Source organism: Chiloscyllium plagiosum, unplaced genomic scaffold (assembly GCF_037043375.1).
Source record: "Chiloscyllium plagiosum isolate Xiang-an unplaced genomic scaffold, Cpla_swu_hap1 HiC_scaffold_8, whole genome shotgun sequence".
In the NCBI taxonomy this organism is placed as follows: Eukaryota; Metazoa; Chordata; class Chondrichthyes; order Orectolobiformes; family Hemiscylliidae; genus Chiloscyllium; species Chiloscyllium plagiosum.
Genome location: NW_028270146.1, coordinates 85,891,780 through 85,910,185, shown reverse-complemented (window position 1 = coordinate 85,910,185; position 18,406 = coordinate 85,891,780). Strand labels below are relative to the sequence as shown.

The following is an 18,406-nucleotide window of genomic DNA, read 5'->3' as shown; positions in this document are numbered from 1 at the left end:
ATCACTAATGAAATGATATTTGGTGGCTCTGTAACTTGGAATGATTTAGCACTGAACTCTCAAAATAGATGATCGAGAGTTTCATCCCCAGTCTGCTAGATGGGCCACTGTGTAGCTGCAGAGCACTCCATCTCAGAGGGAACAGTAAGAACAGGCAGGAACTGACCCACCGTACTAAAGTGCACACGTCCAGTTGTCTGATCACGAAGTGAATGGATGCTGGCCATGGAGATGTCTACACAGACCATGTCATTTTCCAAGTTGAAGGAGGAAATGTGTTGACAAGAGGTAGCAGATGGGGACCTAACAGGAAAACAAGTTATCTGGCATCAGCTGGTTAGGTTTCTGGCAAGGGACGTGTTGGCAAAAGCATTAAACTCAAAGCACATTCTTCAAAACAGAACCAGAGCCATAACCAATACACGAGTTATGGATTCTGGTAGATACAATGGAATCCATTTTTAAGCTGTGGCACAAGATCAGGCTGACATTGTACTTCATTTGCACACATCAGGTATATGAATACGTTGATTCAAACGGTTAGCAAGATATCATACAATAAAAGAGTTTTAAAAATAAGCCACAGAGCTCACCTGCCAACTAACCCTGGAGGACAGATTTTCCACAATAATTCTATATTCAGTGTGAACTGGACGGCCACCTCTAAAAACGAAACAGAATGTTTTATTGTACTCTTTAAACCAGTATTGTACTGACTGCACTTGAACAGTTGAGTTCAAGAGATGAATAGCTGTCTATTTGTATCATTTGCACAGCAGATAATTGTACATACTCAAATTCAAGCAGGAAGAATGATTTTCTAGCCTTTCACATTCAGATCCACTTCTAAGAGCTCTCCTAACAGTTCATTCTTCATTCACAAGAAATTGGTTGTAAATTGTTGCGTACATTTCAGGAAACTTTTAGTAATGTTAAGGACTTTTTGCTGATTTAGTGGCACCGCTGATACTGTCCTGGGTAATTTGATTTCAACAGGGGCAGCAAAATTGGTGTAGGTCAGCAGGATTGGGAGTGGGGTTGGATTGCGGAAAGATAAATTACCAACGTTATTATTCTTGAGATATTACGGGAAGCTCTAAGTGTGTGTGTGAATACCATGATGGATTGATTGGATGTTTCCCAAATCCAAGCAGTCTATGAATATTGCATGAGTAAGATACTGGAAAGTGGCTGACCCATGCAGATAACATACAGCAAAGGAGCAGTGCATTCAAGTGAGGAAGAGAGAAAACTGAGAGGAAGAAAAAGAAGTCTACCAATTGGACATGTTAAAAGTGGGGGACCACATTGGGACAAGCTACATATGTAAATATATGCATTCACATAGCATAAGATATATGGCATAGAAACAGTTTGGCCAAACCAGTCCATGCCGGTATTTATGCTCCACTGGAACTACCTCCCATTTTCCCTCAATAAAGGATAACCTTTAAGTTGTAGTGCAAATGCATCCTAAAAAGAATAGTTTCTGAAAGAAAAACTCCTCAAACAAGAGACAGAAAAGAGCAGGATCTTTGTAAACACAATTTTTCAAAAGATATTTTTTCAAAAAGATATTTCAAAAAAGTTTTAATTGACATGGTAAAATACTTTAGCAAAGAGAAATATTCCTTTTGGAAAAATTCTTTTATGTTTGGTCAAATGCAGAAATTCTGCTGAGGCAGTGGTTAGATACATTCCTGCCGTTTGATGTTAGACAAACAGATTCAATTATCACCAAAACATACACAAAAATAATGTTACCTTTAGTATTCTCTAATGGTGCCAGTGAAATCATTAAAGTATCTCACGTTTGTTTGATTCACACAGTCAGCTAGTCAACACTAATGGTGCAGAGTGAAAATTCTTTCACAATAAAGAATGTCCTAAATTCATTTTTATCGTTATCGTGTCTTGGTCCACTGAGCTAAGCATGGCTTTAAACTTCAGAAACATCTATCCTATATCTATTTCACTTACATACCAAACATTCTCTCACTTTATTATCCAGAGCATTTTTCCTGCTCACTGTTGCGTGTTTCTAATGTATTCAAACATTTTCAATAAGAACAGTCTTAAACTTTGCATATCAAAGCTCAAGTGATACCTTTAGTTTTCCAAACAAGCATTTAATATCAACCTGTCCATTTAGTTTCTAAGAGCATGAACGCTGTTATTACAAAGGATATTATGATGATTTTACCTTTCTTCTCCTCCACCAATTGATCTGCGATAACTGAAGCGTGGTGGGAATCTGCTGCTTCTGTGCCAACCTCCTCTTGATCGTGATCGAGCATATTCAATTGTAACCCTATGAAGATGATGCAGATGGGTGAATATGTATCCTTGCAAACTATGTAATCATCAAGAAAGAAAAAATAAAGTTACAGCACCCACTTCCTTCACATCCCCTCCCCTCCTTGCATACAGTACTTCCCGCCTGTGTAGGGTTCACAAGTATTTGTTATTATCTGACATGAGTGTTAGAAAAAGTGTAATTCCACAGGGATTTCTGACCAAATGCTTTGGCCAGGTCACAGCCTGACAACCATACACCTTCTAAAGGGATTAACAGGCACATGAACACTGGCATTCTGTGTTCGACCCAGAATCTAACTTTCCACAGCAAACTTTAGATATCAATGGATTCAGTATAAAACAAAATGCACTAAGTGTCAAAGTGTAAGCAATCATAATCATCAAAATTTGAAAAAAGTACTGTTCTTTCTTGTAAGAACTATGAACACGGACATAGAATCATGTAGTAATGCAGAGGCCATTTGGTCCATTACACTAATATTGTCTCTTTTATTTGTCATGTTCTCCCTTTCTGTCTTCATAAGTCAGCAACTGTTTTCCATAATAAATCCAATCCATTTATTACTGAATTTGCTTCAATGATGTGGCAAAACTTTTGAAATTCACATAGCTTTTCTGCAGTCGTCATTTGTCAGAAGTATATTTTTGGTGGCGAACAGATGAAAGAAACTGAAATTATCATTAATACTTTATTCCAGTCGCTACCTTGGTCCTTCAAGTTGCAACGATACTTTGAAGAAATGTTAATTGCTAGAAATAAACAAGGCCAGACTTTTCAGCCACTGCTGTGCCAGAAGTTTCTGCGTCTCTCAGCTAGTCATTATTGGAACAACAAAGTGAGTATGTTGATTGCGATCAGAGCATTGGAGAGAAAACAAAGCTTCAGATACGGGACAGCATGAGATCATGGGCTCAAACTAGAATCAGCATTACTGTCCACAAAATAAAATGTAACAGCCTTCCCCAACCCTAAGAAATAAGAGTGATTTGGCACATTGCTTAATGTAAATAATTGGACTGTACCTCAACTTGAGAAAGTCAGTGATCCAGTCAAACAGTCTCAAAAATATAACTACTTAGAATCAGTAATTTTAACATTAGAGTTTGGATCTCAACACCAGACCAGATCAGCTATGTAAAAATCACTGAGCTAATAGAAAAAAAGTGCTTAAAAGAGAAAGGGAAGGAGCTGCCAAGATCATTTAACTTATAAAACTGCATAAGTCATAGGTAAAAGTTTCATGAAGCAGGAGAAAAATCTAGAGTGAGGCTATCAGTCAAGCATTCCAAAATCACATCCACTTTGCAAAGTTTAGCCATGTTCCTGCTCACCATTGGCTAAAATTGATGGAAAAGATGCAACTGGCTCATTGTTTTAAAAACAAAGGTGAGTTTATTTATTTAAAAAAGGAAGTTTTTCCTTCTTCAGAAAGTTATGGTGGAAATAGGTGGATTTCAAAGAACCTTTCAAGGGTAAAACAATGAAAGATATTTAGTTTTTTTCTTTGGACCAGTACATTAATTTATAAACTAAATGAACACTCACACAAAACAAATTCTGAGTCTGGCACGCTGTAATATATATTGTCCATTATACATTTTTTTTCTAATTTGCTCAAGGAATGGGAGTGATGCTGGCTATACCAGGATTTATTGCCATTCCTAATTACCCAGGAAAAGGTGGTGGTGAGCTGCCTTCATGAACTACTACAAACCTTTCAGTGGAGGAACGTGCATTATTTGTTCAGATGGGAGGTCCGGGATTTTGAAAGAGTCAAGAAATGAAGATATATTTCCAATCAGGATAATGTCTCGTTTACAGGGAACTTCCAAGTGGTCGTGTTCCCATGCATCTGTTGTCTTTCTAGGTGGAAGAAGACATGAATTTGAAAGGAGCTGTCCAAAGAGCCTTGGTGAATTTTGTAGACGTCGCACTTAATTTTCCTTTGTGCAAGGTATGAGTCTTAACAACAGAAGATTATCTCAAGTTTTGCCAGACCTTCTTGATACCTTACTCACTCAAATACTGTCTAATTTAAAAGTAGTCCCCTCTGGAGGTCAGCTCTTTGTCTCTTAACAACCAGTGCTCAGGGGACAATGCTCAAACTGATGAATGGGTGCCAATCAAACAGGCTACTTTGTTTCCTGGTATGTGTTGAGCTTCTTGAGTGTTGTTGGAGATCAACTCACCCAGATAAGTGAAAATTATTTCATCACACTCATGATTTGTACATTCTAAATGGTACTTTGGCATTTGCAGACAGAAAGGCTTTTGTCCAAAACGTTGATTTTCCTGCTCCTCGGATGCTGCCTGACCTGCTGTGCTTTTCCAGCACCACTCTAATCCAGACAGAAAGTACGTTAATTGGTGCAGATTTCAGAGTCACTGACCTGCTGTGTTACATGGCTCTTCCAGTTCAGTTTCTGGACAATGCTAATCCCCTGATTGTTGACTTTAATGGATCAGTGATGGTAATGTTGTTGCATGTAAAATGAAGATGGTTAGATTCACATTTTTTGGAGATGATCATGACCTAGTGCTTAAGTAAAGAAGATGCTACTTGTCACTTAACAGTCCAAGCCTGGAATTATTCAGGTAATGATGCAAAAGGTCACAGGGCACTTCACTTTCTCAGGAATGGTGAAAACTGCTTAATGTTACACAATCATCAGTAAATATTCCTGCTTCTGACTCTGTAGTGCAGAGAAGGTCATTGATAAGGCAGTTGAAGATGGTTGGACATAGGATACTACCCTCGGGAACTCTTGTTGTGATGTCGGCAGTTGAAGTGCCTGACCTCCAATAACCATAACCATCTTCCTTTCTGCCAGATATGACTCCAACCAGCAGAGTTTTCTCTAGTTTTGCTAGGGGTCCTTGATACAATTCTCAGTCAAATGCTGCCTGATGTCAAGAGCAATCATCTCAACTCTGGAGTTCAGCTCTTTTGTCCGTGTTTAAACCAAAGTTGTAACAATATCAGAAGATAAGAAGTCTTGATAGAACCCAGACTGACCACCAGTGAGCAGATTATTTCCTGCTAGTACTGTCTGTGACCCCCTCCATCGGTTTGCTGAAGGCTGAAAGTGGACAGATGGGGATGATAATTGGCCGGGTTGGATTTGTCCGGTATTTGTAGCCAGGATATACCTGGGCAATTTTCCTCATTGCCAGCATTGAAACTGTACTGGAACAAGTTGGCTCAGAATTCGGTTAGTTCTGAAGCACAAACCTTCAGTAAAATTGTTGGACTGTTGTCAGGGTCTACAGTTTTTGCAATATCCAGTGTCTCCAGCCATTTCTTGATATCAGCTGATTGAATTGAATTGGCTGAAGACTTGTTTCAGTGACAGTGGTGATCTCAGGAGCATGCCCGAGGATTAGAAATGACTGAACAGAAACAGACAGATTAAGTATGGACTCTGTCCACTGATGTACCAAATTAATGTGTACTGGTCCCTGAGGTTCAGGGTTTATAGTCAACAATATCATTATTAATATAGATACCAATAGTGTGGAGAGAAAATGTAAATAGCTGAAAATGTGTTGCTGGAAAAGCGCAGGAACACATTTTCAGCTCTGATCTCCAGCATCTGCAGTCCTCACTTTCTCCTAGAAGAAAGTGTAAATAGGTTTACAAACTTTTTTTGCAGTGAGGCATGACCCAGCTTCATCATAAAGCTGATTGTCACGAAAGATTACCTTTCTTTGCAAAGTTCTTTTCCATTCAACTCATAGACTGCATCATCAGCATCTCGGTAATCTTCAAATTCCTGGAACAGAATAACTGGCTGCAAATTACCTTTCTAGCAGGAAGAGATAGTTAGAACGAAGAGCTAAGAGTCAGTGAGCTCCAATGGCTTAAAAAAAATACTTTACACTTACCACAAAACCAAAGCCATTTTTTAAGTTGATTTCTCGAATGCGTCCATATCCCTTGAAAAACCTCTCAACGTCCTTTTCTCGGGCATAAGGGCTTAAGTGACCAATGAACACACGACACCTCATTTTAAGCTAGAGATGGGTGAGCCTGCTTTTATATAAAGCATTTAAAAATATTAAATTCAAGATCGAACATAACTTATGCTTCAGAAAGTAAAATAACCATTTACATTATTTTAAATAAGGAAAAAAATCAGTATTAAATTCCAGTGACTCAAAACATTAACTCTGCCTTCTTGCCACAGATGCTGCCAAACCTGCGAATTTCCAGTAATTCTTGTTTTACATTTTAAAATTTACCTGTAAACTAAATTGTTAATTTATGTGGATCCTATTTTATAAAGCAATTTTGCCATTTTATTAGTTCCCTAAATTCATTACAGTCATGAACATAATACACATAATGAACACCTAAACCGAACAGGACCAAACTTCACAGAACATTACAGTGCATTACGGGCCCTTCGGCCCTGGGTGTTGTGCCGACCTGTGAAACCAATCTGAAGCCCATCCAATTTAAACTATTCCATTATGATCCAAATGTTTATCCAATGACCACTTAAATGCCCATAAAGTTGGTGAGTCTACTACTGTTGCAGGCAGGGCTACTCTATTATTCTTCATATTAACTGATATCCAAGCACAACCATTTAAGTATCTTTGTCCTGTGTCTAAAAGTCAGCACTACATTGACAAGGATGGCTTAATAAGATCCAAACTAAACCTGTGCCTAGCTACTCGAGAGAAAGGAAAATAGCACAACTAACAAGACCTCTTCTGGAGTACTGTGTGCAGTTCTGGTCTTGTTGTTATGGGAAGGATGTTATTAAACTGGAGAGGGTTCAGAAAACATCTAGCAGGATGCCATCAGGAATGGAGAGTTTGAGATATAAAAATAGACTGGAAACATTGGGGCGTTTTTCACTGGAGCATAGGAGATTGAGGGGTGACCTTTATGAAGGTTTATAAAGGTATAAGGGGCGTAGATAAGGGTATCTCCAGAGGATGGGAAGTTCAAGACTAGTGGGGCATATTATTAAGGTGAGAGAAGAAAGATTTACAAAGTACATATGGGATAGCCTTAGTTTTTTTTTACACAGAGTGGTTAGTGTGTGTAATAAACTGCCAGAGAAGGTTGTGGATGCAGGTACAGTTATAATGTTTAAAAAGACCTTTGGATAAGTCCATGAATAGGAAAGATTTGGAGGGATATGGGCTAAGTGCAGGAAAGCGGGACTTGTTTCATTTGAGAACATTGTTGGCATGGACTGATTGGACCAAGGGTCTGTTTCCATGCTGTATGACTGGATATTCAATGATAAAACCTACTGACATGCTGTAAAATCATCACATCACTGTTTCATTGACCAACAAAGAAAGAATTGAGGTGTAGCCTGTCATATTGGAGCTGGTGGGGGATGCAAAAAAACAGGAATCAAAAATTTACGGCTTACAGTTGTTCAAACAAATTTAGAATTTGTTTGAGATAAAACAGAAAATGCTGGAGAAACTCAGCAGATCTGGCATTAAAGGTCTGACTTAAAAAGGCTGGAAAATTATTTTTTGGTTTCACTTGCTCCTCCTTTCCCAACAAGACAAAATCATTATTTTCCAATCCCTTTCTGTTCCATAAACAGCCATATTGGACTTGAAATGTTAAGTTTGCTTCTCGCTCCACAAATGCAGCCAGACCCGCTGAATTTCTCATGAACATTCTCGTTTTATTTCAGATCATTAGCATCTACAGTACTTTGCTTTTATTTGGGAGTTTGCATAGCAAATAAGGTCACTGCAGATATTTCCATGGAGACAACTATAAAGTTTGCTTAGCTGATATGGAAGCTCCAGTGGTAACAATTGGTTGTTACAATGATACAAGTTGAAATAATACTTTGTGACTGAAATATTTTGATGCTGCTATAAATCATTAAGAGAGAACTACTGGGCAATGGAGTAAAATGACAAAACAAAAATACAGAAAATTAACTTTACAATGCACCACATTGGCACAATTTGAGCAGACATTCTTTTAAAAAAGAATTCATAAGACCACCTGCACCAGTCGCACTCTCCATGAATACAGTTCCATCTCTACTCATGTACTCTTGCATAAGGTAGCTGGGAAAACATCACTACATTAGACACACCAGATAATTTTGACATTTAAAATAACTTCTCTCTTTCGAACACAACTTCAAAACTAGAGCTAAACCTGCATTATTCAAATCTCAGGCTTGATTTAGCTATATTACCTCTGCCCAAAAAAATGCATCCTACTGTAAACAGTAATCTTGTATGTGAGGAGTTATTCTGCTCAGCAATATTCCAACAGCAGGCTGAAACCTCTGCAGAAATGATCACCTAATTTGAATATTTTGACTTAGAATTCTACTTTTAACAAGACTGCCACTTAAACCCGTTGCATATGATTTAGCAGTCTGTTCATGCATTCAGTTATAATTTTTCTTAAAGATGAACCCTCTCTGGAATAAGTACAAATTAGCTTTAAACAGCAATTAGGAAACATTTCAAGGCTGACAGAAAAGGAACAGAAGAAGCTGATCCAAGTTAGACCTAAGCAGTATTTCGGGCTTTCAATGCCAGAGCAGAGTAAACAACGATTTGAACTACAATGAGCGCCTTTTCATCAGTTTGTGTCTCTGGGGAGAAAAAATTCAAACCAATTTCCTTCCACCTTTTTGGTTTTAGGCTCGTTTCCCAGACCCTAAGTTGCTCTTCTGTATTTCTGGTTCTTCAATTCGATCTCATCCAAGTTTGATATCGCTATCATTCCATATCCAATTTACCAACAACACATGCATGCAAGCTACTTTTTAAAAAAAAAACATTCCTGAATTGGAAATGTGACAGCCACGCCAGTATTTCTCACCCTTGAGGTGGTGGTGAAGTGCTGTCTTGATCTGTGATGTGATAAAGTATAATGCCTACAGGTTGTTTCTTTAAACCTGGATACACTTATGCAAAATATGTTCTGCCATCCCAATTTCCTATAGATATCGAAAATGTTGTTTTATACCTTCAACAGGGTATTCTAGTGATAATTATCTAGTTCCTGTAATAGGTGAATGAGATATAGGTAACATAGTACAGAAAGATTCAATTAACTTTTATTACACTCCTTTATCTACATACATTACAGTCTCAGGAACAAGTACGTCTGGGCTCACATTTAGCAATTTGGATGCAAAGTGCACAGCTACAAGATAACTCATTTAGTTTGAGAATATGGTTGGCATGGACTGGTTGGACCAAAGGTCTGTTTCCATGCTTTGTGACTGGATATGCAGTATTTTTTCCCCAGATTAGGAGGGCTCTGTGGTTAAACTGACAGTATTCTTTGACTGTCAGTTTTACTTTTAAGCTAGGGAACTGCAAACAAGATCTTGGTGTCTTTTACAAGCAGGTCTGCTGTTTACCACCATGCTATGACAGTAGTGCGATATCTGGAAACTGTTCCTTCATAAACAGCTGCTTTTGTTCACCCAGATGAGCATTGCCCTCATGATATCCCACAGATGCAGTAATGGGCTTTTTAAAAAAGGTATCCATACCTGATGAGGTAACACTTATGTTAATTCCCATAACACAAGAACAATAATTGGGTAACATAATACTGAAGTATTCAGCAGACTTGTACTACAGCTTCTGATACCTTCGCATATTTCAAATAGATACTTGTGCATCCAGGCTCAAGCTAAACAACTTGGATGTAAACTACAGCATGTTCCCCCTCAGTGTGTCATGCCGCAAGATGACTTAAGTAAGATGGAGACTGAGACTTTCACACTACCAGGTCACGTCTATGATACTATGATGTATGAGGTTAAAATCAGATCAGCCATGATCTTACTATATGGCAAAGCAAGCTTGAAATCAACCAGTTCCAAGAGGCAGATACCCATGGAATGGAAATGAGAATGTAGATAGGTGGTCTGCTGGCCTTCCATATCAAACTGAGTGAGGCAGAGTGGTTAACAATGGAGTTGCATAATAAAAGGGGTAGTAGTTCTCTATCTGTTTGAGCATCAGGTTCTATAAACTCACTTTTTATTTGTTAGGGAGCCCTGGTGATATCCTTTTACTGGTGTCTCTGAATCCATGGATAGGATTCAAGTAGCACTGGAAACAAGTGTCAAAGTTTAAATTAGATTCTGACACCAGATCTTTCATAAGCACCACTGCTTAGGTGCCCAATGTGTGGCCTCCATAGTTTCCACTACAATAATAACATAATACTGTGGACTAAATCAACAATACAAATACTAAGGTTTACTTAGGAGAGGAATGTGGGAATGCATCAAGGCTACGAATATGCCAAAGCTGTGTTTTGTGTCAGAATTGCGCAGATGTGGGATCACAATGACAGTTTTAAGGTAAGAACATTAAATGTAATGCAGTCACAAAAAAAAAGACAGTACAAAAACAATGTGACAAAATGGCCATTCTCCCAGTTACTAGAAGGCGATTCCTTTATTTTACAAGGTACTGCTTGGGATAGCATCCAGAATTTTGACCCAGCAATATTAAAGGAATGGTGACATCGTTCCAAGGATAGTCTAACGTTAATTGTTGACTATTGTAAAACCAAAACTAGCTTAATGTTCTTTCAGTAAATCTAGTATCCATACCTGGTCTGGTCTACATATGACTCCAGACCCACAGCAATGTGGCACTTAACTCTTAACTATCCTTAGAAATGGTCTGGAGAACAACCAGATCCAGGGAAATGAGGGATAGGCCAAAAGTGCCTGCCTTGCCAGTGACACCCATACCCTACACTAGGCTATGGAATAAACATGAGTCTGGATGATGAATAATTTGCTTGGGAACTTGTTGGTGGATCACAGAGATTATGGGTTTGGACGGTGATAACTAAGAAGCCTTAGTGAGATATTCAGTGCATCTGGTAGATGCAACACAGTGCTGCCTCTATTAATCAGTGCCTACTACACATCCGGATGCAAGCTCCAATCGATCCCTCACTAACCCAATTTGCGTGTACACTGTGGTCAGGCAAAACTGTCATTGCACCAGCTCTCTTCCTTGCTGCAACAGCGTACTCCATATTCATTAATATTCCTGCTGGAGCAGAGCTAACATATAGGACAAAAAGAAAGCTTCGCCATCAGACCAGAAACCATACCAATGTCTGCTGACAGTATACAGACGTTCCTTGTGCACACGCACTTGAACCGAGTTCCAAGTCATCATCGGTAGGTTCATGGAGACACATGCGAGAATGGGCTCTGGAACACAGAAGTCATCGACAAGCCCCTCACACCATGCAACACTGTCCCCTGTCAAATCCAAGGTAAGCTACTGGACAGTGTAGATCATATCTCGCAAACCCTCCTCTTAGCAAGAGCAGACACCACCTCCAGACTGCCAGTGCAGCTTTTGACTACATGAAGAACAGTGCATTACGAGCCCTTCTGAGATCAGAGTCATGGAAAACAGGCAGATGTCTCAAATTCCTTGAGAAATATCACCAGCTATGTCTCTACACAATTCTTCAAATCGATTGATCTGAGAGGCGCTCCAATATCAGTGTTCTCTCAGGCTAAATCCCTAGCATTGAGACACTAGTTATAGTTAATCATCTGCATCAGGCAGATGGTCCATGGCTCTAGTGGTCCCAACTGTGCTTGGGTCAGGGACAGCAGGGCATAGGGCTCAGGCCCTATGATTACTGCCCTTGATTGTATGGAGCAGGCCACATCATCTGCATGTGTGACAAAGAACTCTGAAATGAGCGCTCTACTCTGAGCCTCGTCACGCCAGGCAGATGGGGAGAAGCATCCCTGAAAAACGTTTCAATACTCCCACTAACTCGTGGGAATCTCAAACCCAAGTCCAACCAAAATTGAGAAGGTGTATCTGCAAAGGAGATCATCTCCGATGGACTCAAATGGAGGCTAGGCACAAACAGCGGAAGGACCATGCAAAAATCCAAGCATCCCATTCACCAGTTCCAGCAAGCACAAGCTGCCCAACATGTAGCAGGATGTACAGATGCAGCAGTGGCCTGTTTAGTCACTTCAGGCCCTACACCACTACACAGGAAGAAAAAGTTATCCTTCAGGAGCTGCCCAAAAAGAATGTGATGGACGGGACACCAATTGAACAGTCTGCTTTTCCATAGATGCTGTTGAACCTTGAGTCCTATTACAGCTGCACACCCAGCCAAGTGGAAAGTATTCCGTCATTCTCCTGACTTGTGCCTTGTAGGCAGCGGACATGTGTTGGGAAGACGAGGTGAGTAACTGACCACAGAGGTCTCAGTCACTGACCTACTCTTGCAGACACTATTTAAATAGGTGGTCCAGTTCAGCTTCTAGTCAGTCAATGGTAACTTCCACAATAATGCTGTTGAACATCAAGGGGAAATGATTAAGACTCATTCTTGTTGGCCATGGTCATTGCCTGGTACTTGCATGGCAAAAATATTAATTGTCACTTCTAAGTCCATTTTTGTTTTTTTTTCCTTTTTGCTCTCCATAAGACATGCTCCAAGTGCGGCATCCATTATGCAGATGAAGACATACTTATTGCACAATTTCCACTCTCCTATATCAATGCCAATGTTTTTACATTTATATCACTGCCATGGAAGCACTGAAACTGCACCAGCACTAAAAATGCCCCACCTCCACAACATCCCGCATTCCATCCCTGTCTCAGCTCATCTGCTGCGAATGTACCATCTTCAATGCATTGTTGATTGCAGTCCAGACTGGACTACTTCAATGCACCCTTTGCCAGCCTCCCTCACATCTTCTGTCCATCGTAAACTTGAATTCATTGATAAATTAAAAATTGCTGCCTTTTATTGGAACATAAAGCCACTCACTATGCCTGAACACTTCAAAAAGCATGTAAAATTTAACAAAATAATGAGTATGTGAAAAGGACATGACAGGAACAGACAGACAGCATATTCAGCAAATGACCATAGACCAAAATGGATACTTTTGCAGACTAGCAACAGACATTGCAAGTTTAAAAAGAATCCAATGATGTAGAATTATGCGAGAAGACAACTGGATATCTTAAAATTCTGAAACTATTTTTGAATTAGTTTGATAGTTTCATTACCATATTTGAGTACGTTACATTAGGTCAACACAGTTATAGCAAAGGGCTAAAAGCTAGCCATATTGTCTGAGCCAAAATAAATTTCAACGTACAGCAGGCAAACATTGAGTTCTGAAGGAGGGCTGTTGAACCTGAAACATTGACTCTACTTTCTCTGTACACATGCGGCTAAACCTGCGTACTTCCTCCAGTAGTTACTGTTTTTGTTACACAGTTAAACCCTGTGTAACTGTGTGGAGGGGGGGGGGGGGGGAGGGGTGTGGAGGGGGGGGGGGGGGAGGGGTGTGGAGAGACGGGGAGGGGGGAGGGAACCGGGGGAGGGGAGGGGGGGGGAGAGGGACGGGAAGGGGGGGGGGGGGAGACCAGGGGGACGGGGACGGGGGGAGAACCAGGGGGACGGACGGAGAGAACCAGGGGGACGGGGGACGGGGGAGGAACCAGGGGGACGGGGGGGGGGAGAACCAGGGGGAGGGGTGTAGAGTGGGGGGGAACCAGGGGGAGGGGGGGAACCAGGGGGAGGGGGGAAACCAGGGGGAGGGGTGTGGAGGGGAGGGGTATGGAGGGGGGCGGGGTGTGGAGAGGGGAGGGGTGTGGAGAGGGGGGGGGTGTGGAGGGGGAGGGGGGAACCAGGGGGAGGGGTGTGGGGGGGGGAACCAGGGGGAGGGGTGTGGGGGGGGGGAACCAGGGGGAGGGGTGTGGGGGGGGGGAACCAGGGGGAGGGGTGTGGGGGGGGGGAACCAGGGGGAGGGGTGTGGGGGGGAGGGGTGTGGGGGGGGGAACCAGGGGGAGGGGTGTGGAGGGGAGGGGTGTGGGGGGGGGAACCAGGGGGAGGGGTGTGGAGGGGGGGGGGAACCAGGGGGAGGGGGGTGGAGGGGGGGGGAACCAGGGGGAGGGGGGTGGAGGGGGGGGGAACCAGGGGGAGGGGGGTGGAGGGGGGGGGACCAGGGGGAGGGGGGGACCAGGGGGAGGGGGCAGTCAGAGGGGTGTGGAGGGGGGGAGTCAGAGGGAGGGGCAGTCAGAGGGGTGGAGGGGCAGTCAGAGGGGTGGAGGGGCAGTCAGAGGGGTGGGGGGGCAGTCAGAGGGGTGGGGGGGGGCAGTCAGAGGGGTGGGGGGGGGCAGTCAGAGGGGTGGGGGGGGGCAGTCAGAGGGGTGGGGGGGGGCAGTCAGAGGGGTGGGGGGGGGCAGTCAGAGGGGTGGGGGGGGCAGTCAGAGGGGTGGGGGGGGCAGTCAGAGGGGTGGGGGGGGGCAGTCAGAGGGGTGGGGGGGGCAGTCAGAGGGGTGGGGGGGGCAGTCAGAGGGGTGGGGGGGGCAGTCAGAGGGGTGGGGGGGGGCAGTCAGAGGGGTGGGGGGGGGCAGTCAGAGGGGTGGGGGGGGGAAACCAGGGGGAGGAGCAGTCAGAGGGGTGGGGAGGGGGCAGTCAGAGGGGTGGGGAGGGGGCAGTCAGAGGGGTGGGGGGAATTCGAGGGAGTGGGGTGGGGCGGGAGTCAGAGAGTTCGCGAAGGGTGAGGGGGGACTCAGGGTTAGGGGGCTGTGGGGCGAGTCCGGTGGCTGGTTAGGGTTAGGGTGTGAGGAGGTGGGTGGGGGGTAGATTCTGGGAAGTTGGGCCTCACATAACCCAGGGGTCAGGTACAGGTTTGAATTGGGGGAAGAATGCTGCTCATTCACTGCAAGGACTGTTTGTATTTCAGATTTCCCAGGTCAATGTCGTTTCTCACACTCTGTCAACCCGCCACTGGTTAGCTGGCTATCCCACTCACTTCCTTGTCCGTTTCCTCTCCCTGTCTCTTTCGCCCTTTTCACTGAAACCAGCCGCCACCTCCTGAAACTGGTCGCTGTGATGGTAACACAAGTGGGACCGTCTCTCCGTCAGAGGCACCCTCGCCGCTCACACTGCCCCCTGCAGGTCAGGAGGACCCGACTGCCAACACTCCTCTCCCCGCCACCAAACCGGGACTTATACTGTTCACGGTCACCGCTCACACTGCCCCCGCAGGCCGGGAGGACCGGCCCTCACTCCCCGCCCGCCGCAGGCCTTGACGACATACTGCTCACACCTCTCCCTGCAGGCAGGTCGGAGCGACTGTTCACACTGCCCCTCGCAGACAAGGGAGAACCCAACTCCCCTCACACTGCCTCCCCGCAGACCAGGAGGACCCACCGCTCACACTGCCCCCTGCAGGCCGGGAGGACCCATGGATCTCACGCCCTCCCCCCAACCTGCAGGCTGGGAGGACGTTTATCTTACACCGCCCCCCTGCAGGCCGGGAGGACATACTGCTTACACTGCCCACGGAGGCCGAGAGGACCCAACGCTAACACCGCCTCCCCTCAGGCCGGGAGGATCCACTGCACACACCGCCCCCTGCAGGCCGGGAGGACCCACTGCGCACACCGCCCCCTGCAGGCCGGGAGGACCCACTGCTCACACCGCCCCCCTCAGGCCGGGAGGACCCACCGCTTACACTGCCCCCTGCAGGCCGGGAGGACCCACCGCTTACACTGCCCCCTGCAGGCCGGGAGGACCCACCGCTTACACTGCCCCCTGCAGGCCGGGAGGATCGGTAGCTCCTTCAGTGACCATGCCCGACACTTGTATGGGATCAGAGTGATATTGCAACAAAAAACCCAGTAACTGGTGAGAAATAATTTTGGACTTGTTTTCCTCTTCACCTGCAAATGGCAAACCATACTTCTATTGTAAAAAAAAGTTCGAAAGAGTTCACCTGTGGTTAATGCCAAGTAACAACGTGGGAGAAAAGATATGCCTGAAATATTTTCTGTGAAACGAATAATCCTTGTCTGCTGCTTGCAAAGCAGGAACTTTTCTTATTTGCAGTGTTCTGTTAGTTTTAACAGCTTCTGCAGGGCATGAGGAAGAATCATTCCGGGGCATTTACTCAACTTTGGAAAAGTTTCCCTGGATGGGTCCGCGTTCCGATCCAAAGTGAAGAACAAAACCAATCCACTGCTCTTCCATTGACACATCCTCCGAATGGACGGGAGGACTGAATCGTTTGGGGAAAATCCAAGCCCAAACTCAGTGATAGCTAACAATAATAAAATATGATGTGGAGGGGCCGGTGTCGGACTGGGGGGGGGGGGTACAAAGTTAAAAATCACACAACGCCAGGTTCTGGGCCAACAGGTTTATTTGGAAGCACTAACTTTCCTTCATCAGGTAGCTGGGGTCAGTATGCGCCCTCATTTACCCCACAGCAACTTCCAGAGTCCGCACATGAGCAGGATAACATGGGAATCCAAAAAATGGTCTGTGAATCTAACCTTGTCCAGAGTCTGCACCGTATTGAAACAGGCCAGACTGGAATCTACAGGAAACCGATGAACTGAGAACTTGCATTCTTCCGCTGTTAGTCTCACCATCAGTCACTTCCTTTCAAGCAATATTCAAGTTCTGTATCGGCAAGTGCTTGCCTGTGTATGTTATAAACTGAATGGAATGCTGGTACAGTGCAACCTTGATTTTCCGAACATCAATTGTCCGAATTTCGGATTATCCGAACAAGATTTCAAGGTCCCATAAAAATGGCATTAGGCAACTCAGCATTCAGTTGTCAGTTAAATAGCATTATAGCGTGCATTACTGGATAACCGGCACTCATATTATCGTTTGTTTATGAACAAATTGATTATCCAAATGATCAATTATCAGAACAAAATACTTCCCGCCCATCTCTTTCAGACAATTGAGGTTCTACTGTACTCTGTATTCCAGGATACTGAGACAAGGAGACATTGATTTAAAAAATAACCAATGTCATACAGTAGGAAATATTTTCTGTAAAATTCTGTGAAATGAATAATCTTTTCTGCAAAGATTGGTATCTTCAGCAACAATTTGCTAAGTAGCTTAATGGAAAAATGTACAACTGTGAGTATGTGCATATATTTAGCTACTTGAATAGGGGAAAATAAGGATTTTAAAGTTTTGAATGGAAGATTTGAAATAAGCCAAATGGGAACACCAATATATTTGCCAAAAAATTTGTATTACAGATTAGTGATTAAGTAGTGCAACATAACTAGCAGGTACAATTAATATTTAGGACTCATTTCAGCGATTTTTTTCATGCTAAATAAAATTAATTTACTAAGTTGTAAAATCCAGTAGCTGTAAATGATAACATGATTGTAGCAATCCAGCAAATAATGACACCATAGAAACAATAGTTTTTTTTCTCTCTAAAGATTCTGCCCTGATAATAACCATAATGGCATCTCATTGCTGGGATAATATTTATTGCAATATTTTGGCATTTTCTGTAACATGAAAGTGAAAGGAAAACAACAGGTGAAATATTTACTGCTTACATCTGATAATGAAAATAACATGCAATAACAAACCTTTCTCAAAGTTTGAGCAATGCAACTAAAAGTCAAGCCTGTTATTCAATTAACTGGAATTGATTGTGTGAAAGATTTTTATTCCCAGTAATGACTTAACAGTCTGTGAATGGTTTTCTAGAATCTTGTGTGGCAACAATAGATGACAAAATAACTGCGGATGTTGTTCATGAACTTGCTGAATGTTGTTCATTAAATGCGACACCTTAAAACCTGTCAAAGTGATCTTCATTTTGATTACCAAAATACAGCTAAAAGGAAATATAGGTTCCCAAAGGTATTTTTTCCCCCTGCACTCATCAAGACAAATGCAAGAATGCCAAACTTCAAATGATCTGAACAATTTATGTCACAGAAGAGGATGATGATTGACTGGCAACATCGTACTGCTGTGCACAAATAGGTTATTCTGCTTGGCAGTGAGATGAAACACATCTAGTCAGTCAAGTTAAAATTAAACTGGGTGAAGCCAATACCAGAAAACATGTCAGTGAAAGAAAGAAATGTCAATGTGATGTTGCAGATACCAATGCAGAAATATAGGTTAATTTGTAACAAGGGTAGGGGTAGGTTAGTATTCTGTAAACACACTCTTAGGGATGCTTAAATGGCTAGATGACTAGTGTACAGTTCATAATAAATGACAACAGTACAGATTTGATTCCT

General features: G+C 43.1%; 1 protein-coding gene across 4 annotated transcripts in view; it reads right to left on the bottom strand.

The window, feature by feature from the left end:
- The window catches only part of LOC122553788 (serine/arginine-rich splicing factor 5-like), a 34,205-nt gene extending 18,823 nt beyond the window's left edge, over positions 1 to 15,382 (bottom strand). The window contains exons 1-5 of one of the 4 annotated variants that reach the window (XM_087990067.1): positions 15,136 to 15,382; positions 6,206 to 6,353; positions 6,023 to 6,093; positions 2,204 to 2,311; positions 594 to 663 (exon numbers count right to left, since the gene is read on the bottom strand). In XM_087990067.1, the coding sequence (XP_087846193.1) occupies positions 594 to 663; positions 2,204 to 2,311; positions 6,023 to 6,093; positions 6,206 to 6,328 (372 nt within the window). In that variant the 5' untranslated portion in view covers positions 6,329 to 6,353; positions 15,136 to 15,382. Of the gene's footprint in view, positions 1 to 170; positions 304 to 593; positions 664 to 2,203; positions 2,312 to 6,022; positions 6,094 to 6,205; positions 6,354 to 13,470; positions 13,492 to 15,135 lie in introns of those variants that run through there. The other 3 variants (XM_087990068.1, XM_087990070.1, XM_087990071.1) reach the window with 3 other exon arrangements.
- Positions 15,383 to 18,406: the final 3,024 nt, after the last annotated feature.